Raw genomic sequence first — 20572 nt, 5'->3', positions numbered from 1 at the left:
GTAGGATTTAGGGCAAGAGGAAGGCTATTGACTAGAAGTATTCAAAGAAGGCCTCACGTAGGATTTGGGACTAGAGATAAGTCTTTAAGCAAAGACACACTGGAGGGCATTTATTGTGGGGACAGGAAGAAACATAAAGTGACCAGAAAACATATAGATAGAATATGAAAAGCTCATATGTTTCTTTTCTTTGTGAATATTTCAGAACCTCGTGTAGTGAGGGTTCAGGAAGGTGAGTCGGCTATCTTTACAGTTCTCAGAAATGGATCTGTTGATGTTGCCTGCACTGTCCAGTATGCTACAATGGATGGGAAGGCTACTGCCAGAGAGGGAGACTTTGTTCCTGTTGAAGGAGAAATGCTTGTTTTCGAGGTCGGAAATAGAAAGCAGAGAATATCTGTATTTATTAAGGAGGATGATATCCCAGAAACAGATGAAGGCTTTTATATAATCCTCTTTAATTCAACAGGTAAATAAACTCTATTTTTATGGCTGATCTGTTGTTTCAGTGCTTTTATTAAGGTGACATTATGTACTCCTGTCTAGTAGCCAAATAGTACTTAACCAGCCAAATAGTACTTAACCATAATAGACTGTTCAGAGCAAAATTGTTTCATTGCTTTCTTGAGGGATGGGGTGAAGAATATGTGTTCAACCTTCATGTATCTGGTATACTCTATGGCATTATTTTTTATCTTTTTTCACAATGTAGCACACATAGAAAATAGTGATATTATATAAGAAATAAAAATCTTGTACTAAAGCTATGCTAAGCATTGTTTAGTCACCCAATGGCTTGCAGCATCAAGGAGTCTGTGATGCCTGCTCTTCTAGCAGGGTGCTGGGCATACTGGTTGGGAAGCTAGATTCTCTAGGTCACTGAGTATAATTGGCTGTTTGATAATTCTTTGAAGCTATTAGCCATAATGAATGACAATTTGCAAGGGGGAAAAGATAGGCTCTTCATTCTTCTTTGTACTGTAAGTGAAGCAGGATGTTTTAACTCCAATATTTGGGCCCTGAGAAGGTTTGGACTCTACCTTTAGTAAGGTGGAGGAGCTGTGGCATATTTTAATATTTATTATTTTAAGACTACAAAGAGCAATTTTTTCCTGAACCTTTTGAGAGTAAGTCGAAGACATGATTCTTCATCACCCCTGAAAACATTGGTGTTTTCTATACATAAGGACATTCTCTTACATAACCACAGTATGATCATTAAAATCAGGAACTGAATATAATAATTGCCTCAGAGCCCATTCAAATTTCCTCAGTTGCCCCAATTATATTCTTCCTAGCAAAATGGTCATTTCCTGAATCATGTATTGCTTTTGATTGTCATGTCTCTTTAATCTCTCCAGTCATGACTAGTTCCTCAGTCTTTCCTTGACTTCCATCATCTTAAGAGTATGGAAGATTATAGACGGGTTATAGAATGTTCCTCATTTTGGGATTTGTTTAATGTTTCATCATTACTAGATCCAGGTTTGCATCCTTGGCAGGAATTCCATGGAAGGTGATTCTGTGCTCTTGTCCTGTCTCCGCAGTTGGCATACGATTTCGTTCTGTCCCTTTACTGCGATGTTCACTTTGACCAAAATGTAGGTGGTGACTGCCTGCTTTTGTCTGCTGTACTTTTTCTTCTTTGTAGTTAGTAAATCTTATGAGGAAGATACTTTAGAATACATAAACATCTTGTTACTCATCATACTTTAAATTATTATATTGATGTATTTGTCAGTATGGACTCATGGTTTCTATTTAAGGCATTGGGTTTTGTTTTGCATTGTTATTTCTTTTGAGGGTCAATTGTCCTAGATTTAGCCAGTGAGACCCTGTTCAAGATAATTTCTTTGTCTTTTTGTGCTGTCCCTGTGATTATTTGAACATTTTCTTCTTTTTGGCATAGCAAGATGTTCCAAACTCCTCTTGTACTTTTCCTTTCACAACCCTGAAGTTGACAGTTTCTCCAGGGAATTCTGGTTCCTTTTAGTGAAGAATGTTATTTGGAAACCAGGACCTGGCACAAGGTGTGCTAATTGTCACTGTGATTACACTCCTAGGTCCTCATGGTGTACAGAGATAGGGAATGTATGTATGTATGTATGTATGTATGTATGTTTTTATGTATACATATGCACCGTTTACATCTCTAGTTCTGTGTCCAGCTATGCATATTGAAAACTATTAGTGCACCCCAATATCTCCATTTCTATCCAGTATCACAGAGTTCATTCTAGTTTTCTCCTTCTCCATATTTGTTCCTCCCTTCTGCCATAGAGAGAAAGCAGCTCCCATTATCTTTAATACAATTTGTAATTTGATCAGTTCTCCCTATATGTGACCACTTTCCAATTGCTTCTCCTACTCTCTTTCCACAATGAGATTGTCTTTCTTACCACACTAGGGTTTAAGCTCCCTGCTCTAGGCCAACTCCCTCTCCCTCCTGTGGGTGCCCTCATACTTCACACACTCCATCATCCAATAGCAGCTTTTCTACCATGGAGGTGCCTTCCTTACCCTGAATAAAGTCTACCACCTTGTGCTGATCACTGTGTTGTCCTGCGCTCCACCTCCATGTGAATGCCTACTGCGTGCTCTGACTTGTGCGTTTTGGACTGAAATACTCAGAGGAAGAGGAAAAAAAAGAGACTACTTAATTTTTGTTTGTGCTGTGTTTCTCTGTATTCTCCCTGTCTGTCTCTCTTCTCCATTTGTATCTCTCTTCCTATTCTTTTTCCTTTCTTCCTCATTTTTCACATGATTTAACTAAGAAATTTTTAAAAAGTAGTAAGTAGGAACTGTCATCTGGTGAGAAAAAATTTGACTTCATACAATAATGGCCACAAAAGAAATCTCACAGTTGCACAAAACATAATTAGTGAGACCTTATGTAAACCAAAACCATTTTGGTGAATCCAATCACTATCCTAAAATTTAAATGAAAGAAATTTCTATGGGGGGAAAGATAGAAAACTGTACTTGATCAACAGTTAAAAAAAAAGAAATTTCTACAGATAAAATGTTTTTGGTGAAGTAAAAGTAGAAAACAAAGTTTTGCTGTGAGGTACAGAAAGCTGATGGAGAAATGACTTTGTTTTAATAAAGTGAGTTTATTTGTAAGATGGGTTATCAGGGAACTACATTTTTGATTTTGAGAGACTGAGTGAGCGTGCACAAGGTGTGACTGGGCCACTAGCCCGAGGTATGAAGGTATGATGTACATACTGCTGCTGCATCTGTCCTCAGTGATTTTCTAGAAATGGTGACAGCTGAGGATCTAATGACTTTAGCCGTGAAGACTTGGACTACAAATATTTGTGTTCTAGAACTTGTGCTTTTTACATCCTTCCTTAGTTCTTTTTCTCTCCTTTTATGATGTCAAAACATTGAGGACCTGAGGGGATTGAGGATGGGAGAGCCGGAGGGGCAGCACCTCTAACGTGACCTAGTGATAGCAGTGGGTGTTTATGCTTGGTAGTCATTATTCACAGTATATGCCCTGAGATTGAATTATTGGATCAGAGGATTTGGCCATCTTTAGGGCCCTCGTTAAATATTTCCAGTTCCGTCTGTGGAGAAACAGAATGAGTTTTTAGCACCACTTCCTCCATGTTGCATGACAAATGAATATGATAGCAGAACCCTGCCAGAATTAGGTTTTATTATTTTTATTTGTTTTTATTAGATTTTATGACATAATATTTTAAGTTATTTTATTACTCTATATTGTCAGTATTTTCTATACAATGATTTGCTATTTTTTATGTTTTTTCTCTTTCCATTGGCTAATTATCAAGTAAGTTTTAGTACAGTTGTATATTTTTTATAAATTATTTTTAATGTGCTGGTTTGCTCTACATAGAGTTTCTGTTTTTATAATTTTAGTTGTGGTATCCTCTGATTTTGAAAACTTTATTTGTATCAGTTCAGCTAATACTCATAAGTAACTTCTGTGTACCAGTTACTGAACATCTACCCTGCTAGGGCATGGAATTGACTAAGCATTTGTCCAAGGAGCGTACAGTGAAATTGTGTGTGCGTGTGTGTATACTAATGAAATGTAGTAATTGTTATGATAGATTGGCAAAGTGTGAAGCACTGTAGCAACACAATGGAGATGCACTTAGCTTATCTTGAGAATTCAAGGAAAATTCTTGGAAGAGTTGTTGCTTGAGCTAGGTTCTGAGAAGTGATGAGTTAGGTGAATAAAGATGGGAAGAACTTTTGCTTGCATGGGAACAGCCAGAATAGAGAGCAATGTAAGTCAGAGAAGTGATGAGAAGATACCTAAAACACTAACAATAGGTGAAAAAATTGGAGTAGAGAGGAATTGGATTTAACCATAAAGATTGCTTTGTTCTAAGGTCAGATCAAACTCTGCTGCCTGAAGGCAAGAATTAAAGGGAGGCACTCAAGCCAGTGATTCCAATTAATGTGGACAGGACTAATTTTATGTTATCGGTAATCCTTTCATTATTTGTTATGAAATGAAAAAATCTACCTTAAAAATCTAAAATTTGACAAAGCTGTGTTTTTGGTTTCTAATTAAACTATTGAAGTGATATTCTTATTGTGAAGAAAAGTATCTTGTATGTTTTTCAATAAAGTAATTCTTCTGTAATTAGAGATTTCCTCAAAGACAAGTTACATGAAACTTATTTAGGCATTTCTTTTTCCTTAATTTATGACCTTCAGTGAGGAAATCACTGAAATTTGAATTTAATTATAAAGTATTTATTAATTAAAGGACAAATTTAACAGGAAGTGAACTATTTTTCGTTATGTAGACTTTTCCATTTTTACTTTAGGTGACACAGTAGTATATCAATATGGAATAGCTACAGTGATAATTGAAGCTAATGATGACCCAAATGGCATTTTTTCTTTGGAGCCCATAGACAAAGCAGTAGAAGAAGGAAAGACTAATGCATTTTGGTAAGTATATTTGGATAAGAAAAAAATTAAAATTAGGTACAATAAAATAAAGTCTTCTGATATATTAATCTTTCAAAATGAAAAAATTGGTTAAGAATTGAATACTTTCAACATTGGTAGTCTGAATGAATTGTAAACTTTTTTTAAATGCTGTTGCCACTTGTTGTAAAATTAAAAAAACCCCACTAGTTTGGGCTTAAAATTTATCTTTTAGTTTGCACTTTGAAGACATTGACTTTTAAGGTTGCTTCTCTTTATTACTTAAAGTTCCTCATTATTCCCTTTCCATGAGATTTTTCATGGTTGCTCAGTAAAGACTGCCTGGCTGCTTTATATTAAAGTTGGTAAATAGAAAAAGTATGTTTCTGAGAAAATACAGAAAGCCTCCATTAGAGTTAGAGTCACTACTTATATATATATTATAAAAATTAATTTTCTTTAATTTATTGTGCAGGATTGTGAGGCACCGAGGACACTTTGGCAACGTTTCTGTGGCTTGGCAGCTGTTTCAGAATGATTCTGCCTTGCAACCTGGACAAGAGTTCTATGAAACTTCAGGAACAGTTAACTTTATGGATGGAGAAGGAGCCAAACCAATAATTCTCCATGCTTTTCCAGATACAATCCCTGAATTCAATGAGTTTTATATTTTAAAGCTAGTAAATATTTCAGGTGCTGTGTTTTCCCATCTCTTATATTTTACCACTAACATTTAATATTTTATATTTAAATAACCAGACCTGTAGAAAAAAATACAGTTAATGAAGAAATGTGTATCTGAATAATCAAAATACCCTTTTGACAGAAATGTTGTTTGTAATGTTTATTTTGCGGTCTTAGGTTGGTTAAATTGTATGGATGGAGACTTCCATTCATCCTCAAACTTGTAAATAGAATTTTTACCCACCCAAATACAGTGTTTCCAACAAACCATTAGTGGAAGTTAGGAAGGACGGATTTATTGTAGCTTAAAGATTGGTCATTTTTAAAAACAATTTTTCCATCTCTTTTGGTTTTAAGCACAGGAGTCAAACCTCGCTAGTTAATATTCTCTCTTCAGGCTACCCTGATTTGGAATGAAATTATGCTGAATACCATTGACAATGTGGTACAAGTTGTATGGTAACACTGCTGTTCATTGATGAATGAGTAAATTATTTAACCAAAAGTTGTGGTACAAACCTTTTGCTTTCACTTTCAACTAGAAAGTACTTAAAATTCTGGTTTCTCATTTATCACAAATTTTCTTATTATAGGTGGGTCCCCAGGTCTTGGGGGCCAACTAGCAGAAACCAACCTCCAGGTGACAGTAATGATTCCATTCAATGATGACCCATTTGGAGTTTTTATCTTGGATCCCGAGTGCTTAGAGAGAGAAGTAGCAGAAGATGTTCTCTCAGAAGATGATATGTCTTATATCACCAACTTTACCATTTTGAGGCAGCAGGGTGTCTTTGGCGATGTACGCGTAGGCTGGGAAATACTGTCCAGTGAGTTACCTGCTGGTTTGCCTCCAATGATAGATTTTTTGCTGGTTGGAATTTTCCCGAGCACTGTGCCTTTACAACCGCACATGAGACGTCACCATAGTGGAACAGATGCTTTGTACTTCAGTGGAGTAGAGGGTGCATTTGGAACCATTAATCCAAAATACCATCCTTCCAGGAACAACTCAATTGCCAACTTTACCTTTTCAGCTTGGGTAATGCCCAATGCCAATACCAATGGATTTGTTATAGCAAAGGATGATGGTAATGGAAGCATCTACTATGGGGTGAAAATTCAAACCAATGAATCCCATGTGACGCTTTCCCTTCATTATAAAACTTGGGGTTCTAATGCTACCTATACTGCCAAGACAACAGTCATGAAATATTTAGAGGAAAATATTTGGCTTCATCTTCTAATTATTCTGGATGATGGCATAATTGAATTCTACCTTGATGGAAATGCAATGCCCAGAGGAATCAAGAGTCTGAAAGGAGAAGCCATTATTGATGGTGAGTGTTATCCTCACACCTAGGACACTGAGTCTGGAATTTTTAAAAATTTGATTTCTTAAAAAAGGCCAATAGGTATTTTAAAATATGTTTGTGTATTGGTTTAATTTCTTTAAATGAAACTATGTGCCTTCACAGACAATAAATTCTGGGCTGTGTATTACAGAAATGAACCAGGCAAAGTGTTTGCCCTTGAGGTACCTGAAATAGGCTCTGAGGGAGAGAGATGTTCGAACAGATTACTTCAATACATTGTAGGGAGAAAGAAAAAAAATACAAAGGAGGAACATTAATTTCTCTTGTGGTAATGTGGGATGGGGCATAATATTTCAGGTACAGGAAAAAGCAAAGGTGTAGAAATGTGAAACAGAATATTGTATATGGGAATGGCCGCTAACTCAGTATTGCTGAAGCCGGAGGGTGATGGGGTTAAGGTTAAAGAGGAAGCAGAAGAGAAATATTACTTTGAAATCCCTAGCAGTTACAAGGGTTTATAAGGAGTAAATTGGTAAATTCTATGGAGTGTTTTGAAGAGATAATCTTTCTTGTTTTTAAGCTGGAGCCTATACTGTTTTCTTGAGAAACGCATCTGCTTGTTTACACACAATATTGGTAATCTCCATTATAATCACCAATTACCCTTTCAGCCCCTCCATCGTATGATTTGATTCTGTTTTTCACTTAGGAAGTAGAGCAGCCCTTATATGGTTATTGTGTAATAGAATATTTTCCTTCTGATCCTTCTGCATTGGGTATCTCACCTGGTTCACTTACTGTTGGCATTTCTAAGAACATAATAGTAACTTTTTAATTTATATAAATGGAATTGAGCAGTGTGTTTGTTTGAGTGTCTGGCTTCTTTTGCTTAGTGTTGTTTCTGAGCTTCACCCATACTTTTGCCTGTTGTAGACATTTCACTGTTGTACCCGTGTAGTCAGTACAGAACCACTGGAGCAGGCATGGGACAACTGTGGAAATAATGTGCAGGATTCATAACTGCCCTAAAAGAGTTATCTGGGTAGTGACTTAGTAAACTGCCTTGATTGGTGATATTGATAAGAAATATTTTTTGTACTTTTCCCCCAAATCAAAGCTAAACTCTCATCTTACAAAGGTATTCTAGTTGGAGAGGGAATAAGTATAGAAATAAGAATTGGTGAATTCCTGAAAAGGGATGTTACTGATACATAGTGGTATAGCTGGGCTGCATGCTGTTATTACCCAAGACTTGCTTATACTGTTGTTCCTGGAAAGAAAAGAATACTTCTTTTTCTACATCCATTGCACTGATTTTATGGATTAAGAGTTTTATTTTGTCCACAAAAACTAATTTTTATATATTCTCTATTTTATTTAACTCAGGATGAATTTCTAACAGATGAAGTCTTGAAGTTTCCAAAGTATAGTCATACCGAAGCTTTAAGATTCTGACTGAATTAAATTATTCCCTTCTTAGCAATGTCTATCCAAATATACACACATATATATACATATACACATACACATATACATACAAAATATCCTTTAGTACAAAATATCTTAAGTTTCAGTGATTACTGATTTATTTTTTCATCATAACAGAAATCGTGTTAATTTGAATATATTCTAGTTATATAAAAACTTTACTTATAAAACCTTTCAATAAAGTTGCTTCACTGTCTGACTCACACTTATAATTGAGGACAGGATAGTAGTGCATATTGGAGCTTTTCAACCCATCTCTAATTTCAGGTCCTGGAACACTGAGAATTGGGGCAGGAATGAATGGCGATGACAGATTTACTGGTCTGATGCAGGACGTGAGGTTCTATGAGCGGAAACTGACCCTTGAAGAAATTTATGAACTTCATGCCATGCCAGCAAAGAGTGATTTACACCCCATTTCTGGGTATCTGGAGTTCAGACAGGGAGAAACTAACAAATCCTTCATTGTTTCTGCAAAAGATGACAATGAAGAGGAAGGAGAAGAGTTATTCATCCTTAAACTAGTCTCTGTATATGGAGGAGCTCGCATTTCTGAAGAGAATACTACAGCTAGATTAATAATACAGAAAAGTGACAATGCCAATGGCTTGTTTGGTTTCACAGGGGCTTGTATACCAGAGGTAAGTAGTGAGCTTAGAGAATTTCGGGAGTCAACAAATTTGCCATGGGTGGATTTGTTTGGAAGTGAGATTTCTTTCATTTGATAAGATAGCTTGACCATCTACTCTGTGCCCAGAAGTTTGATGGAGTCAGTGGATGCAAATGCAAATTATAAGGTCTTTGCTTTTATAAGTTCACAGTTTGAGTCAGAAACTTAATGAGCTGATAGACGTATTAACAAGTTAGCAAATGAACCTTTAGCAGTTATCTTTAAACTTAATGCACTTTACAGAATGTATCATTATACTCCACACATAATTTACTTTTTTTGCTGTTTGATTACCACATAAGCAAAAGAAATAACATGTATTGAAAGCATCTATGAATAATTGTAATCAAAACTTTATTAAATACAATATTTTTAGGAGTTTTTTTTTCCACATGTGAAATGTACGTAAGTAGTTACAGCATTCTTCCATGTTGGGTATAAATGCTTTTCCTATCAACCTTCTTGGCCAGCTTAATTAATTAGGCTGTTTTACTGTCCTTATCAGTTCTTTCCAAGTTTTAAAGATTCGTAATCATCTTGGTTTCCTGCTCAGTAATGTGAGATCTCATGAAACTGCTTCACAGGTGTCGTGTGTGACAGCAGCAGCTCAAGGCCTGTGAGAGGCTGCCAAGGAACAAGAGAGCCTTTCCCTTTGCAAGTTGATTCCTGTGGTTTTAGAAGGGTATAGACACAAATTGAAGTGATTAAGAATTATGTGAGTGGGTAGAGCTTGAAAAAACATCTAGGTCATAGGACTCATTGTAGCTCAAGTTGGGGTATTCAGTTGGGGTTTGTGGCAGTCATCAAGAGATCTGCACATAGTGGTGATTTTTCTGTACTGGAAATAGAATCTCCTAGAGTAGGGAAGACCAGTGGCATACCGATCTATAACTTAAATATGTTTATTTATAGTGATAATACCTTTTAATAGATAGATTCTCTGTCATCAAAGAACTTAACATGTTAAGTTTTTGTTTTGTATCTTTCTGACAATGTATAATGTAACTGTAATAAATATTATTATTCTCTTCACTTTATAGGATTAGCAACTGAGGCTTAGAGACCTGAGCAAATAATTAATCCAGGTTGAATTATTTGAGACAGGATCAAATACCTGGTTCAAAGCTTGGCAGTTACTAGTACTCAATAAATATCAATTTTCCTTTCCTTCTTTTTTTATGTCCTTAGATACAGTGGGAAGAACTGGAATTTCAACCTTTGTCTTATGACTTCTAACCTGTTATTTTCCTTCTGTATTTTGGCATCATCACGTCTATTTTTGATAAGACAGGTGGCTCCATCAGGGTGTGAGAGCCAGGTAAAGCCAGCTTTATCTCAGTTCCCCCATGACTGGTGCCTGCCTATGGCTCTGACTTCTTGTGTAATTCTCCTCTTTGCTCAGTGTGTTTCAGCCAGACTTGCCCTGTTTCAGTGCTTGTCTCAGGGTATCAGCACTTCCTAGCCACTTTATTTGGACACTCTTCTGCCAGATCTTCATAATTAGCCAATCAAGTCTCAGGCCCAAGGATGCCTTCTCAATGAAGACTTTCTTATTTAAAGTAATCCCCCCTTTCTTTCATTTGATCAATCTTCCATTCTTTACCTAGTTTTACTTTTTTTCCTAGCATGATCACACTCTTAAATTCCCATTGTTATTCAAAGTCTGCTTATTTGTTATTTCTTTTCACCAAAGATGGAGAGCACTGAGTAAAATGTCTTATTGTTTATTATTTTATCTCTAGCACTTACAATTGAAATAGTAGGTACTCAAAAGTCTTTGTTGAACTTATGAATGTATTTTCATATCAAAACATGAAAAGGCTTATAAAATAAAAATACTTTCAGGTTCTGTTAAACTGCATAAATATAGCCAAACTGAAAAAAAAACCAACACATTTTAGAAACCAACTAAATTTGAGTATTTCTCTGGCTTTTTGGGTCATTGTAGGAAGTTTTTAAAGCTGGTTTGTCTCACGAGTTCTATTTCTAGATTATGATGGCATTGGTTCAGCTTCCCCTAGGTATGCAACTTTACCTGTTCCTGGAAATCTCAGAATTTGAATGAGGTCAGTCAAGCCTTTGATTGCAGAAGATTGAACTTCCTTATGGAGGCCTTAGCACCTATACTAGTAGAATTGCTGGAAAGAAAAAGAAAATGTGATTGGTTATTCTCCAAGCCCACAGGAGAGAAGTAGAATATATCTGTATTGGAAAAAGTAAAGTTTAGATGGTTGATGGTTGATGGTTGAAAAACGTTGTTGAATCTAAAAGATCAAATATTGGCCATGACCATTGTGGCTCAGTTGGTTAGGTGTCATCCTGCAAAGTGAAAGGACCAGCTCTGTCTGGTCAGAGCTCATGCCTGGGTTGTTTGGTCCTCCTTTGGGGAGCATTGAGAGGCAGTCGACGTTTTTCTTTCTCCCTTCCTCTCTCTCTAAAAATAAATAAAATCTTAAAAAAAATAAAAGATTAAACATTGAACTTGATTGTAAGGAATATTATATAATTTTTATTTCTGGAACTAGTAAGAGTAGAAGTAGAGAACTCCTACTTTTACCTTGGAATGATTTGAAGACAAGAGTAATATGGAATAGTTTTAATATCATCATCATCATCATCAATAATATTTATTGCTTACTGAAATCATTTTCAAAGTACATCCCAAGGACCCCTGAAATGTTTCAGGAGTTCTACAAAGGTCAAACCTCATTTTATAAAAATGCTAAGATGACTTTTCCATGTTATTGACAATTGCACTATACAAGCAGTGGTTGCCACAAATGCTGTCTCAAAGTTACTTTGTACAAATCAAGGCAGTGACACTAAACTCTATCAGTTGTCCATTCAGGCACATGCCTGTAGTCTAACAAGTGCCAATTTTCACATGAGAATACCTCTGATGAGGCAGCACAAAATATTAATTAGATAAAATCTTGACTTGATTGTAAGTGTTCCATGTCACAAGATGAGAGTCACAAATAAAGCAGTTCTGTGTAAACCACACATGATTGCTGCCCTGAAGAAAAGTATCTGCTGGTGCAGATACTGGGTTGTGAGTTCACTGAGCTACTCTTTTTACAGAACACTAGGTTTGCTCAAAAACATAGCTGACAGATTTTGGTTATTTGGATGTGGGTATCTGGCATACATCTTTATGAGAATGAATGAAGTGAGTCAGTAACTATAAGAAAAACACCTGACAGTACTTGTTTCCAATGATAAGAATTTAAGCTTTCAAACAAAAATTAGAATTTTGGAGCACTTGTATCTGCCAGGCTGAGCTTGATTGTTTCTCAGTACTTAAAGACTTTGTGGCTAGCAAGTGAGATTTATTTATTTTGCATAATATAATATGTCAACACTTGGAAGATATGTACCTCATTGAACCAATAGTTTCCAAATAATCAATGCACATTATTACACAATCATGCATGGGTAAATGATTGATTCAAAATGGAAGACAGACCAATGGATTTTAATGTATTAGAGTATGATCTCACATTGCGACTTACCTCTAAGAAGCTACCACTTGTTAAATTTTGGTTGTAGTATCAAGGGAGAATACTCCCAACTATCTAAAAAGACTACTAACTCCTCCTCATTTTTCAGTTATATATTTATATGAGGCTAGGTATTTTTATATACTTCAACCAAAATAACAAAGAGCAGTAGACAAATTGATTGCAAAAGGAAATGTTAAAACCTAGTTGTCTTCTATTAAGTTAGACTAAAAAGATTTGTAAAAATGTATGGCAATGCTCCCTTATTACTAACTTTAAAAAAAATATATAGTTATTTCTAATAAAATGTGTTGCTTTTATGTTAGCATGTAATGAGTTTATTATTGATATTTTAAAATGAATTAATATATCAACTTTTTAATTTTCATTTATAAAGTGGTGATATCAACAGATTTCACTAACACAAGCAAAACCTCCTCGTTCTCAATAATTTTCATGAGTGTTCAGGGGTCCTGAAACTAAAATATTTGAGAACTGCTATGCCTGGAATTGTTTCCAGAGCTTAAATTTCATTGTTATTTGCTTCATTTCCAGACATAAAAACCATTGTCACTTCTTTAGATTTTTTTCAGTGACATAGAAGTCAACTTATTCTTCTTTTAAAAAAAAGTCAATTTATTTCTTTAAAAAATGCTGAAAGGAATAGAGATCCTTTAAAGACTTCCAGGTTATATTATACTTTTTACATATTTTATAGATTTATATACCAAAGTAATATTAGGGTTAAAGTGAAAACAACATCACATGTTAAATAGTGAAAATATGCAAAATATGATATATGTTACTCTTTGGCATATTGAAAGGGATGATAAATATTTTTCGTTTCCTCCTAACCAGGTATGCCATGTCTTGGCAATAGCAGGTGATTAATAAATTTTAATTACAAGAATGCATAAGCCTGTGTGCAGTTTAGCCCTGATGGTGCCCACCTGATGAGGCTCTCGTTGGATTCCAAGTGTATTGAACAGATGACTGGTTTTTGCTGGTTTTGTAGCCTAGTAACCATACCCTAATGTTGCCTTACCGTCCTATTATTTTGTGTACTTTTATGTTGTTTTCTCACCACCTTGTTTTAGCCCTACTTTTTTGTGTAGGGCTAATCTTGTATACCTAATCTGCAATCTTGTATACCATGTGACTATAAAGTAACGAGATTGCTTTTTGTAATAACTCATAAAACTTGCTAGTCTCATTATTTTACTTTTATGACTAATATTGAATGTGTTTTATATTTATAAACACATGACTTAAGGATACATTTAGAGACAGTTTGAGATCTTTGTAAAAATGAGAATGTTATTTAACTTGGACTGTGTTTGGTTTTAAGTGCCTGCCATATGTTATGTGGATACAGTCCTTTAGATACAAATGACATTGATATAATCTGATATCACAGATCATCACCCAAGCATGAAACAAAATAAAAAATTAATTGGATGTGTAATTGTTTAGCTTTAATCTTCTATTTCAATAGATAAAGCCAATTCATGGCTCAGAATAGTACATTCTTTTTTCTAGAAAAAATATGTCAAGTACGCTTCTCATACTTAACCTTTGAAATTACTGTTGTGCTGATCTGAAGATCTGGCAGACTCCTGACTTGAAAGAGGAAAGAGCAATGGCTGCTATTGTTTCTTGTGAAAAACGGAGTGATGATGGTTTTGATGATTATTACTTGATCTTATGCTCCTTCATATATTAGCCTAAACAGTTGCTTTTATCATGAATCTAAAGTTCTATTGACTGTTTTAGTAGTAGAAAAAAACATTGAATCATTTATTCTTTATGACAATCATATTCTGGTATTAGCAATTTTATTCTCTGGTCTACTGTTTCCCAAATTGGACAACCTTGTTCAGAAGTATTTAATTTATATTCTAGGACAAAATTCCTGATTCATGATCCCATTTCTGAATCAGAATCTCTGACAGGGGGGTTGGATGAGAGGCAAAAAGCTGAATTATTTTTTTTAAATGACAAGTTTCATACATACATAAAAATAGAGAAAATAGAGTAATGGACCTCAGTGATCCATCATCCAGCTTCAAAATTTATCAGTCTTTTGCCAGTCTTGTTTCATCTTTTTTGGTTGAAGTAATTTTTAAAGCAAATCTCAGATATTATGCATTTCTATGTAAGTACATATGAAAGATAGATTTTAGCAAGTGTCCTAGGTAAGTTTTTAATGGACCTTTGACATTTGAAAGTTCTTCCCTAACTGGGAGTTTACTTTATTGTATACATTATTACTTCATTACATTTTCTAAGAAATTTTGATGTATTGCACATATCATCACACAGTTGTATTGGATACAGCTAGTTTCCTTCTTCTCCCCATTCCCCTCCTCCTCTTTTTACCCAAGGATATGTTTATTGATTTGAGAGAGAAAGAGAGAAAGTAGAAAGGAAAGGGTGGGGGGAGAGAGAGAGAGAAAGAAAAAGAGAGAGAGACATCATTATGGTTATGAGAGAGAAACACTGATCGGTTGCTTTCTGTACTCACCCCTACCAGCCCACAATCTAGGTTTGTGCCCTGACCCTGGATTGAACCTGCAGCCTTTTGGTGCTCAGGATAACACTCAAGGCAACTGAATCATCTGGCCAGGGCTTATTTTTCTTCTTTTTAAAACTAAAAACAGTTAGAAGGTGGTAGATTTTGATGAAGACTTTACTAAATGAAAGTGTGGTCAGATAGCTTTTCCCCATGTGATCCTTTTAAGCGAAAACCTCTTTCTTAGTCCTGGATGCTGTGTGATACTGCTTAGTGGCCTAGTAACAAGTTGTAAGGAAACATTACAGATTCCTGAGTGTATCTTTGCATGTATTTAATCTGTGCTTCTTGCTACAAAGAGAGAATTGAAGATTCACATGCTGGGATTAATGGTTTATTAATTTAACATTCAAAATATTCTAATTGAAATTTAAGGTGGGAAAATGGAGCAGATTTGTTCTCATTGTGATAGGAATCAAAATACATGAGAATTAATTTGCTTTTTCATTATGTAAATATATATATTTCTTGATAAAATACAGAATGTTTTTTATGTAACTTCTTTTATTGTTGGGTATGTGTGTCTGTGTTTTAAAAGGAAGACATACATTTTTAGCATTTACTATATTACTAAGCACTATGTAAGGCACTTGTTTAGTCTCCACCAAAATCCATGAGACATTATAACCTGCAATTTAAGAAGAGCTCCCTGAGACTGAGAAACCTTGGTAAGTGGTAGAGGGGAGAAGTTCAGCAGTGTTTGAGGTTAAAGTCATGCTCTTTCCCCCACACATTTGTCTGTGTACCAATTGGCTATGATGAAAATGCTGATGTACATGCCTAGGGGGAAATTAAGTTAGATGCTGTCTATTGAGCACCTGGGACTCTGCTGCTTTCTCTTATCTTCAGCCTCTTAGGACTGGAGGGCCCCACCCTTCAGAACACTGTGTTCTGCCATAGTATGAAAGGTAGGTTCCTGAAATCACTGCGCTATGCCAGATTGTGTATTGAAAAACAGAGCTTATGGGAAAGATTGGGTATGACAACACTACTCAGAAACTTGGTCAGTGACCTGTAAAAAGAAAGGGATCCAAGTTTAAAAGTTTTACACACTAAATGTCAATACTTCAATACTACAATAAATACGGCATGTGCTTTGAAAAATGTTTAAGTTTGCTTGTGGAAGTAGGTGTCAGAGGAATTGTCACTATTATTATAAAGTAATATGAGGAGAGTTATCTGAAATTTGAGGGAAAGTTGTCACATTACATGCAGATAAGTGTGACTGGTAGCACCCATGTTGAACTGAGGCATTTGGTAGGTGTTTGGGGTGTGTGTGTGCCTGTGTGTATGCATGTTGTGTATTCCTACATGGCTTATTTCAAGCAGGTACAATGTTCACCATGTTTCTTGTGAATGAAATCACAAATAAGCAAATGTAGAATCCACGTTGTGTGAAAGTGTGGAACAATTTCATGATTCAAAACTAGTGTTAGGTGTTGTAGCAGAACTGATTGTGCTCTGTCTTCTTCTCTCCATCTATCTACACTTACTTTCTGGGTCATCTCACCCAGTCTTTAAATACCATTTATATAATTCTGTATTTATATACCATTTGCATATGGACTTAAATACCATTTGTATATTGTTGCCTCTCAAATTTATAATGGCAGTCCTGGCTTGTCTCCAAAATTCCAGCTGCCTAATTGATGCATCTCTTGAATATTTAATAAACACTTCATACTGGACATATTTAAAAATAAAGTTTTTGACTTTTACCCCCAAACCTGTGACTAACTGATGGAAGTGGAAAAATCAAGCCTGCTTCAGGGCCAGCTGCCTGTCTAGCTGACTTGGCCTGTGTGTTGGTGCTTGCTGAAGGTGGGCCGCCCACTCTACTGCACCATTCAGCAGTGGCTCTGAAGGGTGACGGCAGAGCTCTGAACAGCCCACTCAGACACTCGTTTTATGTGAAAGGTCTGATGTATGAAAATATATGTATCCCTGAGCTGCTGATGACACAGTGGATTGGTTGAGGGCTTGGTAGACTTAAGACTAGAGACAAGTAAGTTTACCAAGTATGAGGAACATTTAGCAAAGGCTCTCAGCAACCAGGAAGTTAGGATGAAGCACCTATTGGCTGTCAGCCATACTCTTCCCTCACCACAGGGGCATTCATAGTGATGGCACGGATCAAGGCTTGGTAGGGGCCTAACAACAGGAGGTTCTTCTTCCTAAGACTGAACTAGCCACTGTTGCTGAGAGAATTTTCAAACAGCATGTGACAAAGACCAAAGCTAAGCACTTTTCAATGAGCTACTTAGTGGTAGATTGATCCCAGTCAGCCCCTTTACTCCAGAGGGGTGCAGCAACTCCTTACTGTTGGCCTGATAAAGACAGCAAAGATGCCAGCTTGGACAACACCTTCTTGGGTTGGAGTGTTGTCCTCCAGTCTCCATTATGTGTATCCAGTGGCCATATTATGGTTCTGTGTCCCAAGTAATTAGACCACATGGGCTCAGGAAGCCAGAGGTGGAAGTAAAACTGGCTCCATCTTCATTCCCCACTACCAGAATTTGTGGTGCCCACTCTTCTGCTTTAGGCTCCACTGGATTAGAAGTTCTGGTTCTGGTTGGGTCTGGGGGTATCTACCAGGAGACAGACATACTGAGGGCTGTCCTGAACAACCATCTGATTGTTCTGAGCTTCTCATGCAGGTAGACCAGCGGGCAGACAAAAGAGTTGTAGCATTGCCCCAGGAGTTCTTGATCTTTTTGCTGTGAGGCACCAGGGTTGCTGCTACACTTTGGAGTAAGAGTACTGATGCTCAGTGAAACTCAGAGGATTTACTGGTACATCTGGTGCTTCCATGCTCATCGGTAACTCGACTATTGCCCATTTGCAGACAGCTTTCAAGTCTGTCCTCACTAACCCTGATGTCAGTACTGAATGGCTCTATCTAATGCTGATTGAAGGTGCTTTTGATTGATATCAAAAATGACAACATTTTATGTAAATATTTATATTTTGAGCTCTGTTCATTCAGCTGTAGTTTTTTCTTATAAATTATGTTTGCTCACTTAAAAATAAAATTAAATCTAGAGACTGAGAATTTAAGAGGATGAAGACCTTATCCTAAAAGATATTATGACTTTGTGCTCCATAAAAAATTTTAAGCATTATCTTAAAGTGTTTAGATAAAAATGTTTTCTACATAAAATAACATATAACACACACACACAAATGTGTAACATACAATACAGTTGTCCCTCCATCCCTGCAGATTCTATATCCTTGGATTCCACCAAATGTAGATTGAAAATATTTGAAAAAAAGTTCTGTTGTTGCTGACATGTACTGTGTAGTGGTACATAGTTGTGGGAGTCCTATGATGGTTGTGTCTGCACTGAACGTGTACAGACTACTTTTTTCTTATTATTTCCTAAGCAATACTGTATAAAAACTATTTACATAATATTTATATTGAATTTGGTATTATAAGTAACCTAGAGGTGATTAAAGTATGAGGGAAACTTTGTGTAGGTTATATGCAAATACTACATCATTTATATTCAAGGGACTTGAACATCTGCAGATTTGGTATCTGGTGCTGGTGTGGGTGGTCCTGGAGCCAATACCCTGTGGGTACTTGAGGGACGAGTATGTATATATCCAAACTATATAAACATGGCACAAATGTCCTCATTGGCCTGTTGTCTCCCCACCAGACATTTCTCAAGAATCTCCGGACTTGACACTTTATACCGCCCTCAAGATGACTTCATCAGATCTACCTGATTATGTCTTATGTTCAAGGCTGAACTGTTCTCCCTCATGCCATGTTTCACCCCCTACTCTGTAAATTCTGCACTGGTTGTTTTAACTTTGCTGAACTCATTATAACATTTGAGTTTTTCTTTTTCTTTACAGTTATCCAGACAAAGAGCTGTGCTTTTATTTTAAAAAAATCTTTTGTAACCATAGCATCTAACACAGTGGCTGGCACACAGGAGGTATCAATGAATGAATTTTATGTACAGTTAACTTACTTTCCTTCTTTTTGCTTTATTTGTCCCTGTAAAAGAATGAGATAAAATGAATGGTTTCAAATGTTATTTTTAGCAGACAGAAATATATCTGGAGAAATGTAGAGGCCTCCTTAGAGTGGTAGAGTTACAGAATTAAGGTTATAGTACAGGATTTCACGCAGTTGTAATTTTATCACTGATTTAAATCGGTATATAATTATAATTAATTTATGTTCAATTTCAGGTTGCAGAGGAGGGATCCACCATTTCGTGTGTGGTGGAGCGAACCAGAGGAGCTCTGGACTATGTGCATGTTTTTTACACCATCTCTCAGATCGAATCCGATGGCATTAATTACCTTGTTGATGATTTTGCTAATGCCAGTGGCACTATCACATTCCTCCCTTGGCAGAGATCTGAGGTAAACCCTACCTTCTTTGTTCCTTTGACAGCCTCCTGTAAAGCTTTTTCTGATCTGTTCTGTAATTTGTTTGCAGCTTCTTGATATTTAAGCAATTTAAAATATTCAGGTGATTAAGTATATGTCATGGTATAACATATTTTTGTATTTATTTGTGTAAAAGAAAAACTAAGGATTTTAAATGATGTTTGTTATAGGTTTATCTGTTTTTAATCCCAATGTAATAAAAATCATATGGCTTGGAGGTTTTTTATTGTGGGTTTCCTGTTTTTACTGATAGAATGGAAAACTGCAGAATTCTTAATGGTATTTTTTCAGTCAGGCAATGAAAAATTCTTATACCTGTAATCTCATTTTATTTTTATATTTGGAAAAATGAGATTTTTTCTCTTTTTTTGAAAGTACAAGTGGTCTCCAGTTTTACCAAAAACATTTGATGAACTATGACCACATTTCTAAATAGATGCTCCAGAAATAAGTGACTGTTTTTGTAAGAGAAATTGGGATGGGACTTCCTACATCAGAATTTTTTTACATTCTTTTAGTCTGTCATGTTGGACTATTCATCTCAGTATAATTTTTCATTAAAAAAAGGAAATAGCTCATAGGTCATCAGGGATAAATAGTAAAATAATTTCAAGCTTGCAGATGTAATCTTTGAGGAATGTTTCAGGGATTTAGAAGGTAGTTAATTGGATGAAAAAGATAAAATTGAGGGAAGATTTTTAAATGTTCCTAAAATTTAAAGAGTTAAAACTAAAGAAGAGTGATGAAATCTCCATAATTTGGGGACAGAAAAGAACAAATTAAACGGTTAATAATGAAAGTGTTTTGGAGATAGCATTCAGAGTTAGTTTTCAGGTTGTTTCTATCTTCGTTTCTGGGAGAAACCAGGAAGTCATCCTTTAGACATTCCTATCTTCACTTCGGACACTACCGGAGTCACCAAGGCCTGGATCTTCTAGCTCCAGGACAAATCTCAAACCTGTCTGTCTTTCTTCATCTTCAGTGTCACAGCACTAGTTCGGAATCTTCATTA

The 20572-nt window shown here is 35.9% G+C and overlaps 1 protein-coding gene across 1 annotated transcript in view; it reads left to right on the top strand.

The window, feature by feature from the left end:
- The window catches only part of ADGRV1 (adhesion G protein-coupled receptor V1), a 516573-nt gene that overhangs the window by 78515 nt on the left and 417486 nt on the right, over positions 1-20572 (top strand). Inside the window, exons 18-23 of the mRNA XM_045847901.1 lie at positions 206-469; positions 4812-4938; positions 5393-5610; positions 6195-6938; positions 8670-9043; positions 19357-19533. Of these exons, the coding sequence (XP_045703857.1) occupies positions 206-469; positions 4812-4938; positions 5393-5610; positions 6195-6938; positions 8670-9043; positions 19357-19533 (1904 nt within the window). The remainder of the gene's footprint in view (positions 1-205; positions 470-4811; positions 4939-5392; positions 5611-6194; positions 6939-8669; positions 9044-19356; positions 19534-20572) is intronic.

Source organism: Phyllostomus hastatus, unplaced genomic scaffold, assembly GCF_019186645.2.
Source record: "Phyllostomus hastatus isolate PE091 unplaced genomic scaffold, TTU_PhHast_1.1 phas_contig_58, whole genome shotgun sequence".
Classification (NCBI taxonomy): Eukaryota; Metazoa; Chordata; class Mammalia; order Chiroptera; family Phyllostomidae; genus Phyllostomus; species Phyllostomus hastatus.
The sequence above is the reverse complement of the archived record's forward strand: the minus strand, read 5'-3'. Positions and strand labels throughout refer to the sequence as shown.